The sequence below is a fragment of the Macaca nemestrina genome, chromosome 9, assembly GCF_043159975.1.
Source record: "Macaca nemestrina isolate mMacNem1 chromosome 9, mMacNem.hap1, whole genome shotgun sequence".
NCBI classification, from domain to species: domain Eukaryota; kingdom Metazoa; phylum Chordata; class Mammalia; order Primates; family Cercopithecidae; genus Macaca; species Macaca nemestrina.
Window position 1 is genome coordinate 132,581,831 of NC_092133.1, and position 21,141 is coordinate 132,602,971.

Genomic DNA, 21,141 nt, shown 5'->3' on the forward strand with positions numbered 1-21,141 from the left:
TGGTTCCTAGGTCCCGGGTAGAAAAGTAGCTGAAAACATGGTAGGATTTGAAGAACAATCAGAGGCAGCATTCCACCTCTGAGAACAGTTCCTGTGAATCACCTGATGTTATTCTAGGTTAATTCTATCACAGACAGTGTTTGTCAACCCGGCTGTGGGTACTTGATTTCCTCTAAAAGCTCTGGATAACAGAAGCAGAGCTGTGAAGAAAGTTACGTTGAATAAAATGCTTCCACTTAAAAGAATAGGGCTTTTCCTTGAAATGGCCCAATGGATCAGCCGTTTCCTCTCATTTATTATTATCATCTCCATCCCCATGCATGCTATTTAGACGAGGAAGGCTGGAAGCCAGTGACAGGTGTGGCAGTGCTCGGCAGGGCGGCCTCTGCACCTGGCCCGGGAGGGCCGGCATGCAGCCTGACAACTGAGTGCCTTCTGCCTCATTCCTCTCCAGAGGCCCTCAGTCTACGGTAGAGACCCAGGAGCTAGGAGATGCTGAATTTGTTAACATGGCACAGAAGGACTAACCCATAAACATGAGCATGAATGTTTTTTGTTGGGGGGACTAAGGAGATGACACTGAAAAGGAGAATCACAAGCCAAGTGCCACAGCAGACTACACTGACTGCAAGCTGCCCTGCTAGGCTTTATCCCAAATCAAAGAAAAAGGGAGAAGGTCTTAATATTCTCTCAGATTTGTAACCACTTCACTGGGGTAAGTTTTCCTCTGTATAGATGACGGATTATCCTTCTAAGCTACAAGCTGATAAATGAGAAGCTAAATATAAAATCTCTAGAACTAGGGTAGATGGAGGTGTCACTTGTATACCCCTGCCTGTGTTATTAAGGGCACACACATTGTGTGGGGCTGTGAAAACTATAAATACTAGGAATACAGATTAAAACAGTAATTTCACAATGCAAGTAGTGCCAAGCCACAAAAATATGCCCGGAGCATCTTCTCACGGAAAATATTTTCATAGACGCTTTTCACCAGGCATCTGCAGCTGGTTTTCTTAAAACAATCATAATTTTAAGCACTATATGGTAAGCCATTTGGAAACCATTCGAATTATGCAATAAAACAAGGAAAAATAAAGATGCCACTTGACATACACTGAAACACATAAAATCAGATACAGACTCTTGGGTGGAAAAAGTATGTTCTTCACCTTAGTTCAGATGTTAATATATAAACCATGCTCAGGGAACCCTGAAAAAATCCAGAGGTGAACACTCTGATGGTGAATCACATGTGTTCCTTCTTCTGATCTTGATGATTCTTATATTTTTAGGATATTGTACTGTTTTTTAGCCCTTCGATTCATTAATGTATAAGGGAATAAAAAGGACATCCAACTCCAAACAGTATAATTTAGCTACTTGTCTACTGACCAAAAGCTTCATTTTTTGGGAGAGGTGTTGGGCTCTTGAGCAGGAAAGAGGGTAAAATGTAGGCTCTGGTGAGTCATCTCCCTGCTTTCTGGCTGGCTGCTGCGTCAGTGGGAAAGAGTTGGCTTTATTCAGAAAACCTGAATACTCTCCATATGGAAACAGATAACGGCTGCTGCAGTGGGGTGGGATTAACAGCGTGCTATGGAAGCTGCCGTCAACTACTTGAGAAGCTGACTCTGTCCAGGTAACCACTGCTTGACGACTTTCTTTAGGAATTATCCAGTGGAACCGGTAGCATAATCATCTCTGTTGAGAAGGAATGGTCTGAAAGAGGATACTCTGTCTTGGAAGGTTTTCTGTTGATATTTTGCGACAAGCAGCAAATATTAGCTCTAGGTCAGTGCTGGAGATTGTAAAACAGCTCTGCATTAGTAACACTTTCCAGGCACAAGGAATGTATTTTCATTTGTGCCTGGTTTTGGTTTAATTAAATATTTTCTTGGTTCATACTCTCTAGTAGGGGTTATGTGAAATGACATTCTTTCTTCATTTTCTATGAACTGTACAGACTGATATTAACCCAATAGCAAAGAATTTTAAAAAGCAAAACAATTTAAACTTGTTGTCCTTGCCAGAAGCAAAATGTGTATCACACAAGACCCCACACAAGAACTACTCATGGTTTCTCTGCCATTCAACACAGCCCCTCTGCAGTCCCTGACGAGAACGATGGCAAAATCTCAGCAATGCAGAGCAGAGCAGCGTGGACAGGGCGGGACACGGACGAGAGGACACACACACCAGTCATGAGCACGTGCTGAGGAGGACAACCATTCCCACTGGCCTGTTACTCTGCAGACCAAGGACAGGCAGGCGGTCAAATCAAAGTCCTTGTTTTAGGGGAACTAGGTCCTGGGGCAAGAGAAGCAGCATGAGGGGATGTGTGCGAGCACACGCGTCCTCGACCTAGGTGAAGGACAAGGTCAGAGCGAGGAGCTGTACCGGAAACGGGGGTCAAGGCAGTGAGGCTCCTACTTGGCTGCTGGAAAAGTCAAAGCTGGAGGCGGTTCTAACTGGAATAAAACATTGCGGCCGCCGCGCGGCTACCAGTTCACGGGCTCCACACTAATCACGAGCCATCCCATTTGGGAGGTATGGTCAGCTAAAGCTCGGTCCACGCTTTTGCTTCTCCTAGAGCTTCTGCATACAAGGATGTACTAAAACCTGGAAAATGTCCTAATTCTAAAAATGATCTATTTTATCAGGATTATAAAAGTTAATTTTTATTTGGATAAATTTTAGGTTCATTTTCTACCAAGTCCAGTGCAAGGTATTCTGAGCTTTTACAGTATGAAATTACTGGGATTATATTGCTTTAAAAAATTATACTGCCTGGTCACCCTTTCAAAACAGTCCACTTATTGAACCATGGCTTAAAATAGGGCAACAACTGTCAAGGACTCCTTTATTAAAAATGAGAACGGGCAGGTGCCGGGGTGTCCGGGCTGCATGGTAGCTAACTGGGCTCCAGTATCAGCAGCTCTGTTGGCTGTCGTGGATCTGCTGGGCTTGGCTACTCTCAGGCAACCAGGGAGTCCGAAACGGAGGGACAGGGAAATTACGTGTCCCCTCTGTGGGCTGAGGATCAGTTTCCCCAGTGCAGGAACCCATACCGAGCAGGAGTCTAAAACATGACTTATCCTCTGGCCGGCACACCGTTCCCCCATCGACCGAGAATGACAGGAACGGGTGGGCTGCGGAGGACAGAACCAGGAATTCTCTGGTGAGTCCATCCGTATGTTTTGGAACCAAGTACAATTTTCTAAGTGATTTGCTTCCAGCCTACTTCAACCTGCCACAGCTAAACAATGTCCCTCTGGATGGTCCCTGATGTAAAGTGACCCATACCTGTGGGTGCTTAAGTCAGTTCTGGCAGTGACTCCTCTCCCCTGTTTCATTTGCTTCTTTCCAAGGCCTAATTTTCTCCCGTATTTAATTGTCATGAATCTTTGGACTTTGGAGCTGGAGGCTACCTTTAAGAATCATCTGATCCAGAACTTTCCATTCTCAAATGGAGACTCCCGAGCCCAGAGAGGGAGCAGCACCTGCCTGACTTCCCACAGCTGCCTGGCAGCAGAGCTGGGTTCAGGCTTCCAGCCTTCAGTCCATTAACTTTTCCCACTGTAACACCCTGCCTCACAGGACAGAACCGACTGAAACCAAAGCAAACCAAACCAAACTTCTGGAAACCTGAAAATAGCTGCCAGCCACAGAAGCCCATGGATGAGCACACGCGCGGTGCTACACACTGAAGAGAATCTGGGGGTGGAGAGTGGTCGAGGGTTTTCTGAGGCAAAATGAGTATAGGCAGCTTTTGCCTATCAAAGCATGTGCTCCTCCATCCCAAGTTTTAGTTCTCCCCGTGGCATATCCTTTTTCGGGTCATTTCTGGCTGACCACTTTCTGTGGAGAATTTGGGGGAAGGCTGTCCACCAGAGCAGCAAATACTCACTGTTGATGGTACCTGCTAGTGCATTAATATTATTCAGTCCAACAGTGGCTCCAGCCAGTCCTTGCAGCGTCCCAAGAGAGGTCAAGGAGTTCATGGCTGCACCAGCAGTGGAGTTTGGGGTTGAAGCAGCCACTGAAAAACAAAAGGAAGACAGAGAAGAGGGGAGAAAAGACACGAGGTGAGTGAGAGCCAAGAAGACTGGAAATCCTTCTGTCATCATCTCATTGGACGGAGCTGAGGAGCTGTGCTTGTGGCTTTGGGTGAAGGACATATGGAATTGTACTTGTGGCAATTTTGACAGATTTGGTGGTTAAAAAAAAATCATCATAGCACTGTTTTGCCAATATAGCAAATACACTCACTGCTGGATGGTGGGGAAATCTGTGAATGGGAGGCCTGCCCAGCCAGATTTATACATAACGAAGTTGGCAATCATTCTTTGGCTTCATTATTGGACAATATCTTGCTTAGTTTTTTTTTTTTAAAACCTATGTGCATGAGTAAGATGGGCCTTTATTTTTCCTTCTTGTACTGTGTTTAGTTTTGCTACCAAGGTTTTGCTAACGTCATACAATGACTGGGAGAGGGTTCCTATTTCTCTGTTCTCTGGAACAGACTCTGTAATATTAAAATTAATTGTCATTTAAGTGTGCGGTAGCACTTGCCAGTTAAATGTTCTGGACTTTCTATTTCTTCATGGGAGTATTTTGAAATAACGATTAAATTTCCCTAATAAATAGGATGACTGAACTTTTCGTTTCTGAATCCGTTTTATTAAGTTGCTGCTTTCTAGAAATTGCTGTATTTTGTTTTCAACTATACACTGGTATAAAGTTATTCATAATATCTTCAATAAACTTTCAAAATGGAAAACATTTCAATGTAAGACATTTCTTGGTCTGCCTGATCTGTCAGTTACTGGAAGAAGCATGTGAACGTGTCACTCCAACTCCATGTAAACATGCTTATTTTTGGAAATGTATCTTGAAGGTGTATTTCTATGCAAGAGGTTACTACTTGCATAGATTTGGAAATGATCCTATCTTCTGGTGAAATAAACCTTTTTGGGGCAAGCTTTTGTTTCTAATTTTTCCCTGAAGTCTGTTTTGTATGATGTTTGGTGTAAGAAAGCACCAGCTTTTTTGGGTTTTTGCACTGGATATGTTTTGCCATCTTTTTACTTATCTGTTTATATTTTGGCTACATCTCTAATATATAGACAGGTTTAAAAACAACACAGCCTTATAATTTAAGTCTTTTAGTAAGGGCATTTAGATTTTGTCCTATTTGTTCTGCTAATATTACATTTTTTTTCTCTCCTTTCTTGCTGTCCTTTGAGACAGAGGCTTGCTCTGTCGCCCAGGCTGGAGTGCAGTGGCATGATCTCGGCTCACTGCAACCTCCGCCTCCCAGGTTCAAGTGATTCTTCTGCCTCAGCCTCCCGAGTAACTGGGACTACAGGTGCCTGCAATCATGCCTGGCTAATTTTTGTATTTTTATTAGAGATGGGGTTTCACCATGTTGGCCAGGATGGCCTTGATCTCTTGACCTCATGATCCACCCGCCTTGGCCTCCCAAAGTGCTGGGATTATAGGTGTGAGCCACCAAGCCAGCTAGGTTTGTCTTTCAATATCATTTCCCCTCTCTACTACTTTGGAAGTCATGCATAGTATTTCTACTCTCTTGTATATGGTCATAAAAACTAAGTCATCTTTAACTTATGAAAAGCAAAGTTACTTATCTTTGCCCTTTGCCAGAACAATTCAAGGATCTGAGCATACTTTAAGGCAGAAGAGCCCCCTCTGAACCGAGGTGTGGGATATTCATGCATTTTACTTGTAGCTTGATTTCAGTTTTTTATTCAGCACTTATTATTCTTTACAGCACACATTTAGATTTGCCCACATATTTACCACTTCCTTTGCTTATTATTCATCTTTCATCTGGGTTATTTATCCTTTAGTATGAAGTTATATCCAATACAGCTTTATTTTGTGAGGGTCTATTGGTGAAAAAGTCTTTTAGCTTTAGTTTGTGTGAAAATTACGTCTTTATCCTAGTTCATGAAATATTTCTTTCCTGGATATTCGAGATTGACAGGTTTTTCTAAGCACATTTTATGGCCTTCCGACTTCCATTATTACTGTTGAGATGTTAGGCACTGAGATGTTTGTGTTCCTTGGAGGTGGTTTTTCTCTCTGTTTTAAAGATCTTCTTGTCTTTGGTGTTCTGCATTTATTACTGTGGTGCTTCCAAGTTTAGATTGATTTTTATTTTCCCTGCTTGGAATTCATCTGGATCCCTGAATATGTGGATTTTTGTTTCTACCTTTTATCAGTTCTGGAAAGTTCTGGGTTATTAGCTGCTCTTATATTGACTTTCCCCCATCCTCTTTCTCCTTTCCACTAGGAATTTAGCTAGACCTCAGTTAGATCTAGTCCATGTCACTTAACCTCTCATGTTCTGTTTCTCAGTTGGGCATCATCTCCAAAATCTTTGTAACAGCTCACCACATTGTCTTTCAATTGTATGTAATGTTCTGTTGAACTTACATCTCCAAATTTTACATTTTGGTTATATTTTTTCATTCCTAGAATGTTATCAACATGCTGGATCATTTTTCATAATCAGTTACTTTTTCACTTTTCAAATTCTTTTAATATGTAAACGTATTAGCTATACTTCCTTTCTGTTGTATGCTAATAATGCTAATATCTGAGGTCTAATAATGGTGGTGTCTAATAATGTCCCTGCTGTTTCTCACTCTTGGTGCTTGGTTTGCTTGTATATTTTGTGGGGTTTTTTTTGGTTGTTAACTTAACTATCTTGGAACTTTATTTCTAGGAATAACTTGAGGTCTGGGTTGAAGATGGGTTCTTTCAAGAACGACTTAACATTTGATTCTACAAGGTGCTGGAGGAAACTACAAGCTGGGGATACTTTAACTTCATGGCTTAGGATTTTTGGCCACTCAGACACAATCAAATTGGGTTGTAAACTCACGTGAGGGATGGTTTACTGCTATGAATTGTCAGAGGGAAATTCCCCTGGCCCTACCTAGCACTATGTTTTGAGATAGGCAGTTTTCCTTGTAGTTTTCTAAGGGGGGAACATTTTTTGTTCATCTTTACACTGAGAGTTTAGCCTTTTGGGGTTTCAAGCTCATATGGGGAGGGTCTCCTATTAGATACTACACAGAAGCCTTGGACTTTCTTGTATTCTTTATGGTTGGGAAAGCTGTGCGAACAGATACTCGAATTTATTCAGTTCACCAAATATCCTTAAGGGGAAAGCCACATTCAATATGCTGCCGCTTCTCTGAGTTTCCTCTTTCACTTAGTCATTGATTTATGAGTATTTTTTGCTAATTGACTACTGATGTCATTAAATATATTTTTAAAAACCTTACTATACATTTCAGGGTTTTTCCCAGTGGGAGGGTCCTTCCAGCAATCTAGTCTGCCTAACTGCCAGAAATAGAAATCTCTCCTATTTGGGGTATTTCCTAGGGACTGCATCTGATGTCAGTCTACATGTGATGGTCCTTGCCAGATTGCTGTGCTAGTAAGTAGCGTGTTAAAGACCATCCCTAGTACATGTTTGAATTCTAAACCAGCAAAAGAGGCCTGAACATTTTCATACAATTTTAGGGGACACGAGGGAAGTACTTTTAAAATAAGGATATCCGTGGGCCCTCTTTCCAGTGAAACAACCACAACAGATAAAATGATAAAAACCAACCACTTAAAGTCTCTGGAAATTGTCCTAAGTACATACATGAAGAAATAGTTTTTCTCCAGAAGATTTATCAAACATCAGCAAGAACAGCAAGAATCCATGGCATGTGAGCTACAACCCACAACCTACTCCCTTTCCTGGTACAAATCCCCTCCTCTGAAGCTCAGCATAAAGGAAGCTCTACCCTGGGCGGGTATGGCCAAGAAGATGGGGCTCCCTCTTCCCACAGCTCCAAACACACAGGGTTATGGTTTCTCCCAGGGAGGGGGAGACTACCAACATTGACAATTCACAGCTCCCACCCCTGCCAGCTCTGTGGCAGAATTTCTATTCTAGGCCAAGAAGCAGAGGGGTCCCTTCCTCAGCCCAGCCTTTACTCATGGAGTGGAAGCTCTACACCAGGCATAGCATTCTGAGAGTACTAGGTCCCACTCAGTCCATCTCACTCACTGGGTGGAGGTTTTATGCTGGAAAAGGCAAGGAGAGAAGACCAGTTGCTCCTATGCTCACACAGCACCCTTCTTGTAGACCAGAGGTGTCATTCACAGAAAAGCAGGCCACTGTCCCTGCATCACCTCCAGAGCAGGGAGAGATAGGTCACAAGAACAAAGGGCTCTGTAACTTTCCCTAAGGATAACTAATTATTTGGAACAGAGTATGGGAAAGTTCAAGCCTAAGGCACTGTCAGAAACAAGAGAAATTTTGTTGATGAGCAATTAAGAGTAGGCAGTAGCTCCATGATGGCAAAGTAGACCAGCTGAAAGCTTAGCAGAGAGGGCAGGGAAAGGGACAGCCAGAAGGAGTCCTGCTGGGGTCAGAGCAGGCCTCAGGGACTGCCTGAAAGAGCACTCCTATGAAAGGGCCCAACCACAATCAGAGCAGACTGTGGGGACAATTTATGCTCCAGGGCAAAAAATAATAGCGCAAACAATTGAAGATTGGTGGAGGCTAACAGCTGGAAGTGAAAACAACAGAGACACAGCAGCCAGAAACTTAACAGAGATCAGGCAAAGAGGCAGTGAAAGGGAGCTGTCTGGAAGAATTTTGTAGTTTAACAAAGGAAAAATAGGAATGTCACTCATAGCTCAAGGCTGTGGCCTCTGAGGAGTGACAGCAGAGGTGTACCGCAGGGGAATAGACTTCACTGAATTATTCTTGCTAAATCAATAAGGAAATAAACACAAATGAGAAGCCAGGGGGGAAGGGGTGATGTGCAGTGGGTAAGGAGGATCAGCACCCAGAAGTGCTGTAACATCTACAGTGTCCTGTTGTTAAGAGAAAGCTATGATATGTGCAAGAGAACAAGAACATGGAATCCGTACACGGGAAAAAGCAGACAGCACACAACAGAAACTGTGCGTAAGAGGGCCCAGATGTTAGACTTAGTGGACAAAGACATGAAGGCAGCTATTATAAATAGGATAACAATCTAAAAAAATCATGCCTAAAGGATTAAAAGTATAATTACAATGTTTCATCAAATAAAGAATGTCAACAAAAGGCTGAAAGTATTTAAAAAATTGGAAATTATTTTACAAAGTAAATTTATTTCCTTCAACATTCATAAATCAACACAGTAAGTGCCAGTAAATAGGACAGAGGCCACTGGCAATTTTAAGAAAATCATACTGCCTAGCATGTGATAGACATCTACCAGGCAAATGGCAAATGGCAGCATTTTAAAATTTAACTTTCAGTAGGAAAGTGATGGAAATAAAAATTAGCCTAGACAGTTCACCATACAAAAACAATTTTAAATGAGGGTAATTGCAGTGAAATAATCTGCAAAATACCTATAAAACTTTAATAAATAAATGTGACCTGAATTGAACTGACAAGTTTTAATGGGCTATATGTAATTTACTTGTGTCCTGATTTTAAAAATGGAAATTCTGGGGCTGAAAAGTAAAGAACCAAAATGAAAAATTCACCATAGGGCTCCACGGTTGGTTTGAGTTGGCAGAAGAATAAGTGAACTTGAAGATATATTGATAGAAATTTTACAGTCTAAAGGAGAGAAAGAAAAAAGAATGGAGAAATGAACAGAGCCTCATAGAAATATGGCACATCATTAAGCACACTAACACACATGTAAAGTGTGTAATGCATGTACCAAAGATAAAGACTGGAAAAAAAAATTTCAAGACATAATGGCTGACAGTTTCCCAAATCTGATGAAAGGCATTAATCTACACATGCAAGAAAATGAACAAACTCCAAGTAGGATAAAGGTAAGGAAATCTATACCCAGGCACATGACAGAAATATGTTGAAAGTTTAAGAGAAAATCTTGAATGGAGCAAGAGAAAAATGATTCATCATGGATCCCAGTAAGATTAACAGCTGACTTCTCTGCAGAAACAGTGGACCAGAAGTTAGTAAGATGACATATTAAAAGTGCTAAAAAGAAAAAACCTATTAACTCAGAATCTTATATCCAGCAAAACACAAGACACAAAACACAAGACAGGCTGTTGCTCTTGGTCTCTGCAGCTTGCACCATGCAGAATGTCATCTTACAGCACAGACTTCACCAGTCTCCACCTTTTTGCACTGTAACTGGGGATGGTCACCTGCCTCTGTGGTGAGCAGGGGAAGGATCATGGAAGTTGGCTGGCATGGGGCATCACTGAGAAAAGCAGGAAAAAGGGTCCTAGCTCACCCCCATTGCTACTGAAAAATGAAACTATAAATTTTAATAAAGAACACAACTCTATAGTTTCATCAGCTCTTTTCATTGGAATCTTAAAAACAAAACACAAAAAAACTGGAGGCAAAATGGGGTTTCATTAAACCTGCCTTGGACTCAATCTGTTCCCTCATCTCCCCAAGCTTCTGTTTCATTGTATTTAAATGGAGGAAGAAGAAGGGTACCTAATTCACCGGGTTGTTGTAAAGATCAAATAATCTATATAATGAATTTGGCACTGTATTTGGCACCATTTTTAGATCATCATCAGTTATTAGGTAGAGGTTGAACCGAACAGACAAAATGATATAGGATCTATTTTATGAAACAACGAAAGCAGGTAACACTTTTCTCCACTTTCATCTAAACATCTGCAACTGTTGATGACTGCACAGCCACTGGTCTGGCTTCTGTTGGAGGACCTTCTTCCACCTTGCAGGAAATCACAGGGAGGACCCTGTATGCCAGGCTGTAACCTTTCTCTTCCTATGACATCCACACTGTGAATTGCTGGCCCAGAGATGCTGCCTGCTGTGCCCCCATCCAGGGGCATCCAGAGTAGGGCCCGTCAGAGCCTGCTTCTAGAGAGTGCTTCGCCTCGGGGCAAGGGAGAAAAAATGCTGGAGGACGCCAGGCCTGGCTGATCTTGTGCTCAGGGATGACTTCTGAAATCCTCCAAGTCTCCAAGGTAGGTCTGCAAACAGGTGTGTTGATGCCACACACTGCTCTTGTGTGGATGACTCCCAGTGCTGATGGCAAACAGTGAGTTGGACAGAGAGCTCCATAGGCACACACACGCACATAGCCTATGGGCACGGGGGAAGCCTAGCTCAGGGGGCCACAGGAGAGGTGGAGGCGGCCTAGAAACTCCCTGGGCCACTTTTGTTACTGATGACAATGAATTGATATGCAAATTAGATCTCTTTACACCCTGGCTTCCTATTTAAAAACTGGGAGGCTGGCTACAGTGAACTGGACATAATTTCTTACTTCTAACTATGCTGTTCTTAGACAGTCCCAGTAGAAAGATGGAGAGAAGGTGAAGAAAAGGAGGGAGAAGAATCAAACATGAGACTAAGAAAAATTAACTAGATGACTTGCCTTAAAGTGGAAAGATGCCCTGTGCACTCTACATCATTGGACAATACTTTGAAAATTCACCCCAACTGGCATCTCAGTTGTAAGATAGTTTTATTGCACATCTAGCCACCTTTAAGAACCTTTTGAATGTTAACAAATAATCTATTTAAAGCATAAGAAAAACTCCAATTTGTCACACAGCCAACCTTGATCAAGTACTTAAAAGACTGACCATTCAGCAAATGCACAATTGAGAAAGAGGTCCTAGACAGAGACACACGTGGTGCCACCAACACCCAGACTCTCCATTTCTGTGCTGGAAGACTGGCAAGATGCTGCCTCGGACCACCATCTGCATTCTTCCCACCTCAAATTCCTTCAGTCTGTGCTGAGAACTGTACCCTACGCTTTCTCACTTAAAAGTTTTACAAAATGCCAAAGGAGCATCTCAGGAGAGGTGCAGTCTATAAATGTTGGCTCATAATCTCCCAGAGCACCTCTTCAAGCAGAGGCTGCACCATCCAAGCAGGAGGAGGCAGAACAAAGCCAAGAGGATCCCAAACAGAGGCTGCAAAGTGCACCTCACCTTGCTTGCACAGTGGCTGCAATAACTTGTATACGTCACATTTTAAGTCTGTTGTACCACTGGTTAAAACCTATCAATCAGGCAATGGACGTTCAGGCCAGCTGGCTTGCCAGGAAAGAAAATGGTCGAGCAGTCAAGAATGCCTTGGTTTTATCAGCTCATGTGGCAAAGTCTGTGGCGTTTTGTGAAAACTGTTTGTGGGGTAGGGTGGGGTGTGGAGAAGAGGAAAAGCGAGGTGGTCCAGAGACCCTGATGGTGAGGATATGCCCACCTTGGCCCTGGCCACAGAAGTTCTTTGCTTGTTTGACCAGATAAGCTCACTTTTGGAAAACTACAAATTGAGTAATCCCAAACACTAATCCCAACTGAGCAGACAAGATGGGTTCCTTCTCCTCAGGGCTGTGCTAGGTCTGGGATGAACACTATACCCAGAAGAGATTCTTGTCTTAGGTTAACACTGTAGGTCCGAGACCGAGCGCCTAGGTCATTAGGTGCTAGAAGATCACCTGGAATAACTCCCGTATAGTATCTCCAACAGAGCTGAGAGCCGGACCCCCCAACCAGTGCAGGGCCTGCCTTCTCTTCCTAATCCCACTGACAATAACAGGTAATAGTACATCTTTCAGATGGATCTTTTACTGCAGTGGGATGCTCCCAGGCAAACTGTGAACTAGAGTCTTTCCTGCACGTGAAGGATGAAGAAGCAGAGGCCCAGAGTGCTCAAGGGACTGGCCCCGGTGTACCCGTGAGGGATGCAGGGTGGGCGCCAGCACCCAGGTGTGGCCATGAGGACTCCACAAGGAGGCCAGTGGCCTTTGCCACTTAGGGATACAGCAGTTGTGGAGGAAGGGCTTTTTGGAAGCTCTCTCAAACCAACCCAAATACATTTCCAGAGAGGCAAGGACCTGAGTCCACTTGCCAGGAAAAAGTTCTTTTCTCTGCCATGTGGATAACCTGGACCACCTCCCCCTAGCCCCTCACCAGCCTTGGATTTCCTATGGGAGGAGGGGTGACTAATCAGACTGGTAGAACCGGGAAGGACCTGCATCCACCAGGCCAGGGCTGGGGGAGGGGCACCGAGTTGAACCAGAAGATGCCAATGTGTATTTGACAAAGGTGTTCCTGTTCTCTCTTCTCTCTCTGTTCCAACAGCGCCATTCCTGGATAGGTAGATTAAGCTTATCTGGGGCCTAAGGGCTGTGTTTGGAGAGGGAGCTAATAATTACTATTATGTTCTCTGTTCATCCCCCAGCCAACCCAAGACATCCATGTCCTAATTTCTGGAACCTGTGAATATGTTAGGTTACACAGCCAAGAGAAATTAAAATTGTAGATGGAATGTGCTGTGGTTTCAATGTGCATTCCCCAAATTCCATGTGTTGGAAACTTTATCCCCAATGTGGCAGGGCCTTTCAGAGGTGATTGGATTGCGAGGGCTCTGCCTTTATGAATGGATTAATCCACTCATGAATTAATGGGTTGAGGAATTCATGGGTTATGTAACAGGAGTGGAAGTGGGGCTTTCTAAGAAGAGGAAGAGCGTCCTAAGCAAGCATGTTAGCACACTCCGTCCCCGGCCATGTGATGCCCCGCACTGCCTCGGGACTGCAGAGTCCCTCACCAGATGCACTGCCTTGACCTTGGGACTTCTCAGTCTCCAGAGCTGTAAGAAATAATTCCTCTTTAAAATAAGTTATCTACTTTCAGGTCCTCTGTTATAAGCCACAGAAAATGGACTAGGAAGGTTGCTGATCAGCAGACCTTGAGATGGGGGAGATTACTGTGGATGGTCTGGGTGGGTTCTTGTAAATCGAAGAAGGAATGAAAAGAGAAAACAATCAGAGATGACAGCATGAGGACTTGCTGGCTCTGAAGATGGAGGAAGGGACCATGAGCCAAGTGAAGTTGGTGGCCTGCAGAAGCTGGGAAGGAATAGATTTACCCCGAGAGCCTCCAGAAGGAACACACCCTGCTGACACCCTGACCCCAGCCCAGTGAGTCTGCTGGGTTCCTCATCTACAGAACTGCAGCATCATAAATATGTGTTGTTTTAAGCCATGAGGTTGGTGGTAACTTGTCATCTCAGCAACAGGAAACTAACATTCTCCAGCTCCACCGTACTGGGAAGAACGCTGACAGCGCAGCGAAGGTGTGAGCGCCTGCCACGTGCTGCTCATTGCCGAATGCACGTCACGTGCCTTAGCCCATTAAGTCCTTTACAGTTACCCTGTGAAGTGAAGTGGCGTGCAGAAGGTCACACAACTCTCAGTGGCAGAGCCAGAATTTAAACCCAGGGGTCTGGCTGCAGAGTCAGCATGATGTTGATGTGGAAGTCAAGATTCTATTTCGCGTCTTACGTCTATCTAGTGGCTACTGCAGAGATTTACTTACGGAAGCAGTGAACTTGCACTCACTCAGATTTGCCTTTAATTTTTTGGCTCTGTCCCTTCCAGTCTGTGAGACCTTGGGCCATCTGCTCCATTCAGCTGAGGCTTAGTATTTATGCACGAAATGGGAGTCACGTGCGCTGCCTCTGCGGACGGGCGCGACGGTCCGAGAAGGTGGCACTGATGTGTGATACACAGCGGGTGATCAATAAACGTGTGTTCAGTCTACATCTGAGGGAGGAGAATCCGGGTATTCCGTCCTCAAAAGAGGAACTGCATCTTTTCACTTCATTTTACAGCACTTGCAATGAAGATTCAACATCTTCCTCCCCAGAGAGGCGACTGGATGGATGATGACTAATTTTGCTGCCTTTCTCATTAGTCTGGCCATCGGGAAGGTCTGTCTGTGTGTACAGTTTTGAGAGCGTCCCGAGGAGGGTGACAAGACACGAAAACTGAGTTGAAAGAGAGTGAGCTGATAAAAGTAAAACTGAGCCTAGAGAGGTGAAGACTAAGGCAAGAAACAGTCTTAGGTCTTGACGTGAGAAAGATACTCTTCGCAGCTCAAGAGATCAAAATTAGGATCAGTGGGTGGAAGCTGTTCAAAGGTAGATTTTAGTTGGATACAGAGGGGAGCCGGCTAGTGAAGAGAAGTCTTCCAAAGCGAGCTGCGCCGCCTCTGAGGCACTCAGTCCCTGTCTGTGGGGTGAGAAAGCAGATGCCTCCGACAGGTATCAAGGGGTTCCTGCAGACCCTAAGGCTAGGCTTGATGGCCACAAGGTCCAAAAAGCCAACTTTTGAAAAGCTCTTATTGTTGTGCCAAACACACTCTGGCCTCATCTCCTGGCAGAGAAAGAGAGGACTCCGTGAAGGCAGGATTCTAATGCTTCCAGGCGGAACTCTAGTGAAGGCTCCAACTTCCAATGCCCGCAGCACAACGGAACAATGTGAAAATCCCATGTCAATTGAGAGACCCGAGAACAAAGGATCTACATAAATACAAGCCCCATTAAGCTTCAAATGGAAACAGCTTTTACTTCCTCTCGCAGGGAAACCTATACAGCAGCTGCCACACCAAGCACACCTGACTTGATCCTAAATGACCAGATCACAGAGAAAGTCACCAAGAAAAAGCGCACAGTTGTGTGGTGTCAACTCCCTCTGGCCCAGGGCCCTGGGCTGCGGATGCTCTGCAGGCCATTTGGTCAGAGTTGTCGTCCCTTCTGCTTATGTGCCAGAGAAAATGGGAAGAGCTTCAGAAACAAAGTGGGTAAAGTCAGTTGCTGCCATGGTACGACTGGGCCAGGGCCAGAGAACCCCTCCGTTCCTCTGAGGCAGCTCAGAAGCAGGGCCGCCGAGGGCCACGCTCAGCTCCCAGGCCGCCACTCTGCGCAGGCAGGAGCAGAGGCCCAGCCCAAGCCCGTCCTGGAGAAGCCCACCTCCCTCCTCGGAGCAGGAGCGGGGTGGGCAGCGGGAGCAGGGCCTGCATAGGGGCTTCAGTGGGCGTCTTACTCTTTGTAGAAGGTGGGATGGTGAACAAGACTCTTGATTGGGGGTGAGGCTGCCTGCTGAGGAACTTGGCTATTCCTCCATCCTTCTAAAGATTCCAGATCCACCACGAAAGGAAGAAAAACTGCAATGAGGGGCTTATCCATCTCTCACACTTGCCAGTTCTTTATTTAAAAGATACTTCCGACATGAATGTTCCCCTTCCCCCTCGCCTGGTATCAGCGTATCTGCAGGGCATGTCTAGCTAAGTCTGTCGCAGATACCAGCTTGCTTTCCAGGAACACATGCGTTAATGTTCCCATATTAACCCTACTTCCCACTTTTCCTGGATAGCAAAATACTTTTTTCTTTTTTAAGCTACAACAAAACATTAACAGAAGACAGCAAGAATTTGCCTTCGGTGCACTCATTAAACACTTTCCATAGAACAATTAGACAGTGAAAGCACAGTGGCTTTGTGGTTTAGGAAATAAAATCATTGTAAACACAGAGAAAATTGCCTGCATTGACCAAACATACTCAGGACACTGGAGCCCGCGGTTGCCGTTTTGCCTCAAAAGAGCTTGGATGCTGAATTCCAACTGCGCAGGAAAAGATTGTGAGGAAGTAGGATAATTAAGCCATGACACAGGCACTAGCATTATTAGCTAATCACAACCCTGGGGCATTAATACAATACACCTCTCCTCCCATGGGGCCTAATTATTCCATAATAACCACACCTTTCATTTTAATTTAGTCCCTCAAAGATTGTTTGGGCAGGGAGGGGCGGGGTGACTGAGGGGCGGGGTGACTGAGGAGGGGCGAGGTGACTGAGGGGCGGGGTGACTGAGGAGGGGCGGGGTGACTGAGGAGGGGCGGGGTGACAGAGGGGCGGGGTGACAGAGGGGCGGGGTGACTGAGGAGGGGCGGGGTGACTGAGGAGGGGCGGGGTGACTGAGGGGCGAGGTGACTGAGGGGCGGGGTGATTGAGGAGGGGCGGGGTGACTGAGGGACGGGGTGACTGAGGAGGGGCGGGGTGACTGAGGGGCGGGGTGACTGAGGGGCGGGGTGACTGAGGAGGGGCGGGGTGACAGAGGGGCGGGGTGACAGAGGGGCGGGGTGACTGAGGGGCGGGGTGACTGAGGAGGGGCGGGGTGACTGAGGAGGGGCGGGGTGACTGAGGGGCGGGGTGACTGAGGAGGGGCGGGGTGACTGAGGGGCGGGGTGACTGAGGGGCAGGGTGACTGAGGAGGGGCGGGGTGACGGGTGAGGTGACTGAGGGGCGGGGTGACTGAGGGGCGGGGTGACTGAGGAGGGGCGGGGTGACTGAGGAGGGGCGGGGTGACAGGGGCGGGGTGACTGAGGAGGGGCGGGGTGACTGAGGAGGGGCGGGGTGACTGAGGGGTGGGGTGATTGAGGAGGGGCGGGGTGACTGAGGGGTGGGGTGATTGAGAAGGGGCGGGGTGACTGAGGGGTGGGGTGATTGAGGAGGGGCGGGGTGACTGAGGGGCGGGGTGATTGAGGAGGGGCGGGGTGACTGAGGGGCGGGGTGATTGAGGAGGGGCGGGGTGACTGAGGGGCGGGGTGATTGAGGAGGGGCGGGGTGATTGAGGAGGGGCGGGGTGACTGGGGTGGGGTGATTGAGGAGGGGCGGGGTGACTGAGGGGTGGGGTGATTGAGGAGGGGCGGGGTGACTGAGGGGTGGGGTGATTGAGGAGGGGCGGGGTGACTGAGGGGCAGGGTGATTGAGGAGGGGCGGGGTGACTGAGGGGCGGGGTGACTGAGGAGGGGCGGGGTGACTGAGGGGCGGGGTGATTGAGAAGGGGCGGGGTGATTGAGGAGGGGCGGGGTGACTGGGGTGGGGTGATTGAGGAGGGGCAAGGTGACTGAGGGGTGGGATGACTGAGGAGGGGCAGGGTGACTGAGGAGGGGTGGGGTGACTGAGGAGCGGGGTGATTGAGGGGCGGGGTGACTGAGGGGGGCGGGGTGACTGAGGGGGGCGGGGTGACTGAGGGGGGCGGGGTGACTGAGGGGCGGGGTGACTGAGGGGTGGGGTGACTGAGGGGCGGGGTGATTGAGGAGGGGCGGGGTGACTGATGGGGGCGGGGTGACTGAGGGGTGGGGTGACTGAGGAGGGGCGGGGTGACTGAGGAAGAGGAGGTGGGGTGGGAAAGTGACGCTGGGTGCTGCAGTGGTGAGGTGTGACCTCACACTCCCAGCCTGGAAGAGGGCACCTTCCCCAGAGACGTTGGAGCCCCTCTCTTCTGCTGCCAGTTCTGCTTCCCAAGGAAGCTGATGCCACCTGACTTGGTACAGTGCTGGGCAAGAGTCATCACTACTGTTCTCAGGAAGACTGGGAAGAGGAAAACTCAGCCTAGAGGGCCGGGTCTGGACTCAGAACGACTGTGGAGGTTTTACTCCCTGGTGGCGCACATGTGGAAGGCGAGGAAGTGAGGGGCCAGCACCTGCTCCTCACGTCCAGGGCAGCTGTCCTGTTTTCATTGCTTTAATGTTCATTCCCAAAGGCTTGTGGAAGCTCTCTCTAGTGGATCTAAGAAGTCTACTTCATGGGTTGTCAATAAACCAGGGTGCCTTCCTACCCGGCCTAATTTTTAGCATCTTCCCCAGTCCCGTGAAGACGAGCACTCGTAAAGGCAGTGTGGGGCCATGAGTTTGGAAGAGTCCATTCATACTGCGCGGTACACAGGGATCTCCTAAGAAAGGAGCAAATGAGAGGGAAAATCAAACCTCTTTTCCCTGCCAATGATATTTTGCCTATGATTTACTGAAACAAAAGCATATACTTCCCCTTTAGCTGGCCCCAGATGTTTGTTTTTACAGATGGCCACGGAGAAGGACTGAAAAAAAATGTTGGTGATCTCCTTACAAGGGTGACAATGTATAAGTGGAGAAACCCAGAAATATGGTTCTGGGATCCCAGCAGTTCCTGCTTAGAATATGGACTCTCTCGTGGTGCGGTGGAGCTGTCATTTCACCTGTCGCGAACATCCCGGGCAAACCACTGACACTCGCAGGCCTCTGTTTTCCTCACGTGGATCACAAAGAAGCAGCTGGATACAGCAGCTGTACCATTTAACGATGGGACTGGGCTCGGGCCTCTGGAGAGAAAGGGCAAGGACGGGGGCTTCTCAGGAATGTGGGCCTGTGTCACCGTGTCACTGACAGCCCATCTGAATCTGGCCTTCCTGTGGGGGATTGGGGGCAGCTAGTCCAGATGGAGAGAACATTTCTGGGAGGCAGATTTTCCTCTGGGCAACATGACCCCAAGGGTGGCAGGGGGCAAGAGGTCACCTGTACAGCCCGGGGTCATCACAGCCGGGCTGCAGGCGCGCTGGGGCACCACGTGCACTCCGTGGGACTGCTGCCCCTGCAAGGGCCTGGCGCGGAACGCACGCCGCCTGCTGTGTGGCCCAAGATACAAACCAACAAATCCCCAAGGGCCTCAGGCCTGACCCTCAGTGGGGAAATCCTGTCCGGATACAGCAGTCTTGCTCTGTTTAACCCAGTCATACCATTTTGTATTCGGTAAGGAGGGGATGTTGGTTCGAGGAACTCAAGTGGCATTTGTGGTAGGTAGAAAGTTCACTGTTCCCTTTAACAGCAGAGCACAAAAGCAGAAAGGAGTGAGGAAACTGTCTTCTCCCTGTATTTACGTCCTAATTTTTAAAGGAAAGGTGGGGAAGACACTTGTTTTCCAAAGGCAAGAGATTCAGAGAAAAGTATCATTGGACCTTATTCTAGTTTTAACCTAAACATCATCAGCCCTCATTCTAGTTTTAACCTAGTCTTCTGTTCTCCAGAGCTGTGGTATTTCATATCACTCCAAAATAATGAAACAATCTTTCTTATACGATAGTTAAAGATCACCTTTTTAAAAAAGCACCAGTATACAGTTATAGAAATATGAATGTGTATATATAAACCTAAATGTTTCCATAAGAAAAGTGAATATTAGCAATTAATTCTATTTCACAACTGAGAAAAATAAAGATTACATGACTTGCTCCAATGACTCTTGATCAAGATGTCTACATACTCCAGAAAGACAAGTAAAATTAGAAATCCTCTATTACATCCTGTAGGTTGACCTTTTCTTAAACCTCTGGTCTGGTATGAGTTTTTGTTTCCAGCCCCAGATATATCAGTTCTTGGCCCATATGTGATATAAGTACCCTTCTGTCCTGAATTGTTGGCATCCTCCCCAATCCTGACAGAGGCTGGTGTTCCCTCCCCTCAGGCTGCACCACCTGCTGACTCAGCCCTGATTTGGGTTCGTGCCTGTGGGCTTGTGTGCTAGTACCAGGTTGAGATGGCACCACAAGGCAGGGTGCTGCTGCAGGGGCTCCTCCCAGGGGGAGATGACACATGACCCCTCAGCAGGCAGCATCCCCCTTGCCACAGGAGAGGGACGCGCTGGGGGCTGAGCTCATCCCTCCAGCCAGCCCTTCGACTCCAGTCCAGCTTTCAGCTCTCATTGGCCTATTCCTGTTTCCCTTTGTTCTGGCTCTTCTCTTTGGTCTACAAATATGTTTATGTTTTCTCCATCTTAAAACAAAAACATAAAAACTTCCTCCTCCTAGTGACCCCAGTACTTTTATGGATTTTTTGTTTTCTTTTGTTTTTTGGGATGGAGCCTCGTCACCTGGGCTGGAGTGCAGTGATGTGATCTCGGTTCACTGCAACCTCCACCTCCTGGGTTCAAGTGGTTCCCCTGCCTCAGCCTCCCGAGTAGCTGGGAACTACAGGTGTGCACCGCCATGCTCGGCTAATTTTTGTAGTTTTAGTACAGACGGGGTTTCACCATGTTGGTCAGGATGGTCTCGAACTCCTGGCCTCAAGGAGTTCCTCAAGGAACTCCTGCCTCAGCCTCCCAAAGTGCTGGGATTACAGATGTGAACTGCCATGACCAGCCCCATTATGGATTTTTAAAAATATTCACATTTCATGAATGTGTCATACAGAATTGTGTCCTCTCTCACTGCCTGCAAAACTGTCAACCACTGCGGTGAAGCAGCCACTCTGGGGAGAACCCACTCCCCAAGTCGAACTTCAGTCAGCTCTTTCTGCCTTTTCTTCCTCCAGCCCCGTCGTGTTCGGCCTCTCTGACACGGCTACCCAGAAAGCCCCCTTTCCATCCCCTGGTCCCTGTGTTCCACAAGCACATCCCCCAAGGCTTTCTGCATCTGGTCCCCACCTTGCCTTGCTGGTGATTTTGGCCTGATGACCTCATCCCTCCCTGGGC

General features: G+C 46.9%; 1 protein-coding gene across 43 annotated transcripts in view; it reads right to left on the reverse strand.

The window, feature by feature from the left end:
- Nucleotides 1-21,141, reverse strand: part of LOC105490600 (CUGBP Elav-like family member 2) — a 649,919-nt gene that overhangs the window by 18,328 nt on the left and 610,450 nt on the right. For 38 of the 43 annotated variants that reach the window (XM_071068824.1, XM_071068806.1, XM_071068808.1 and 35 more), the window contains one exon: nucleotides 3,920-4,039. In XM_071068824.1, the coding sequence (XP_070924925.1) occupies nucleotides 3,920-4,039 (120 nt within the window). Of the gene's footprint in view, nucleotides 1-3,907; nucleotides 4,040-21,141 lie in introns of all 43 variants that reach the window. The other 5 variants (XM_071068820.1, XM_071068814.1, XM_071068813.1 and 2 more) reach the window with 1 other exon arrangement.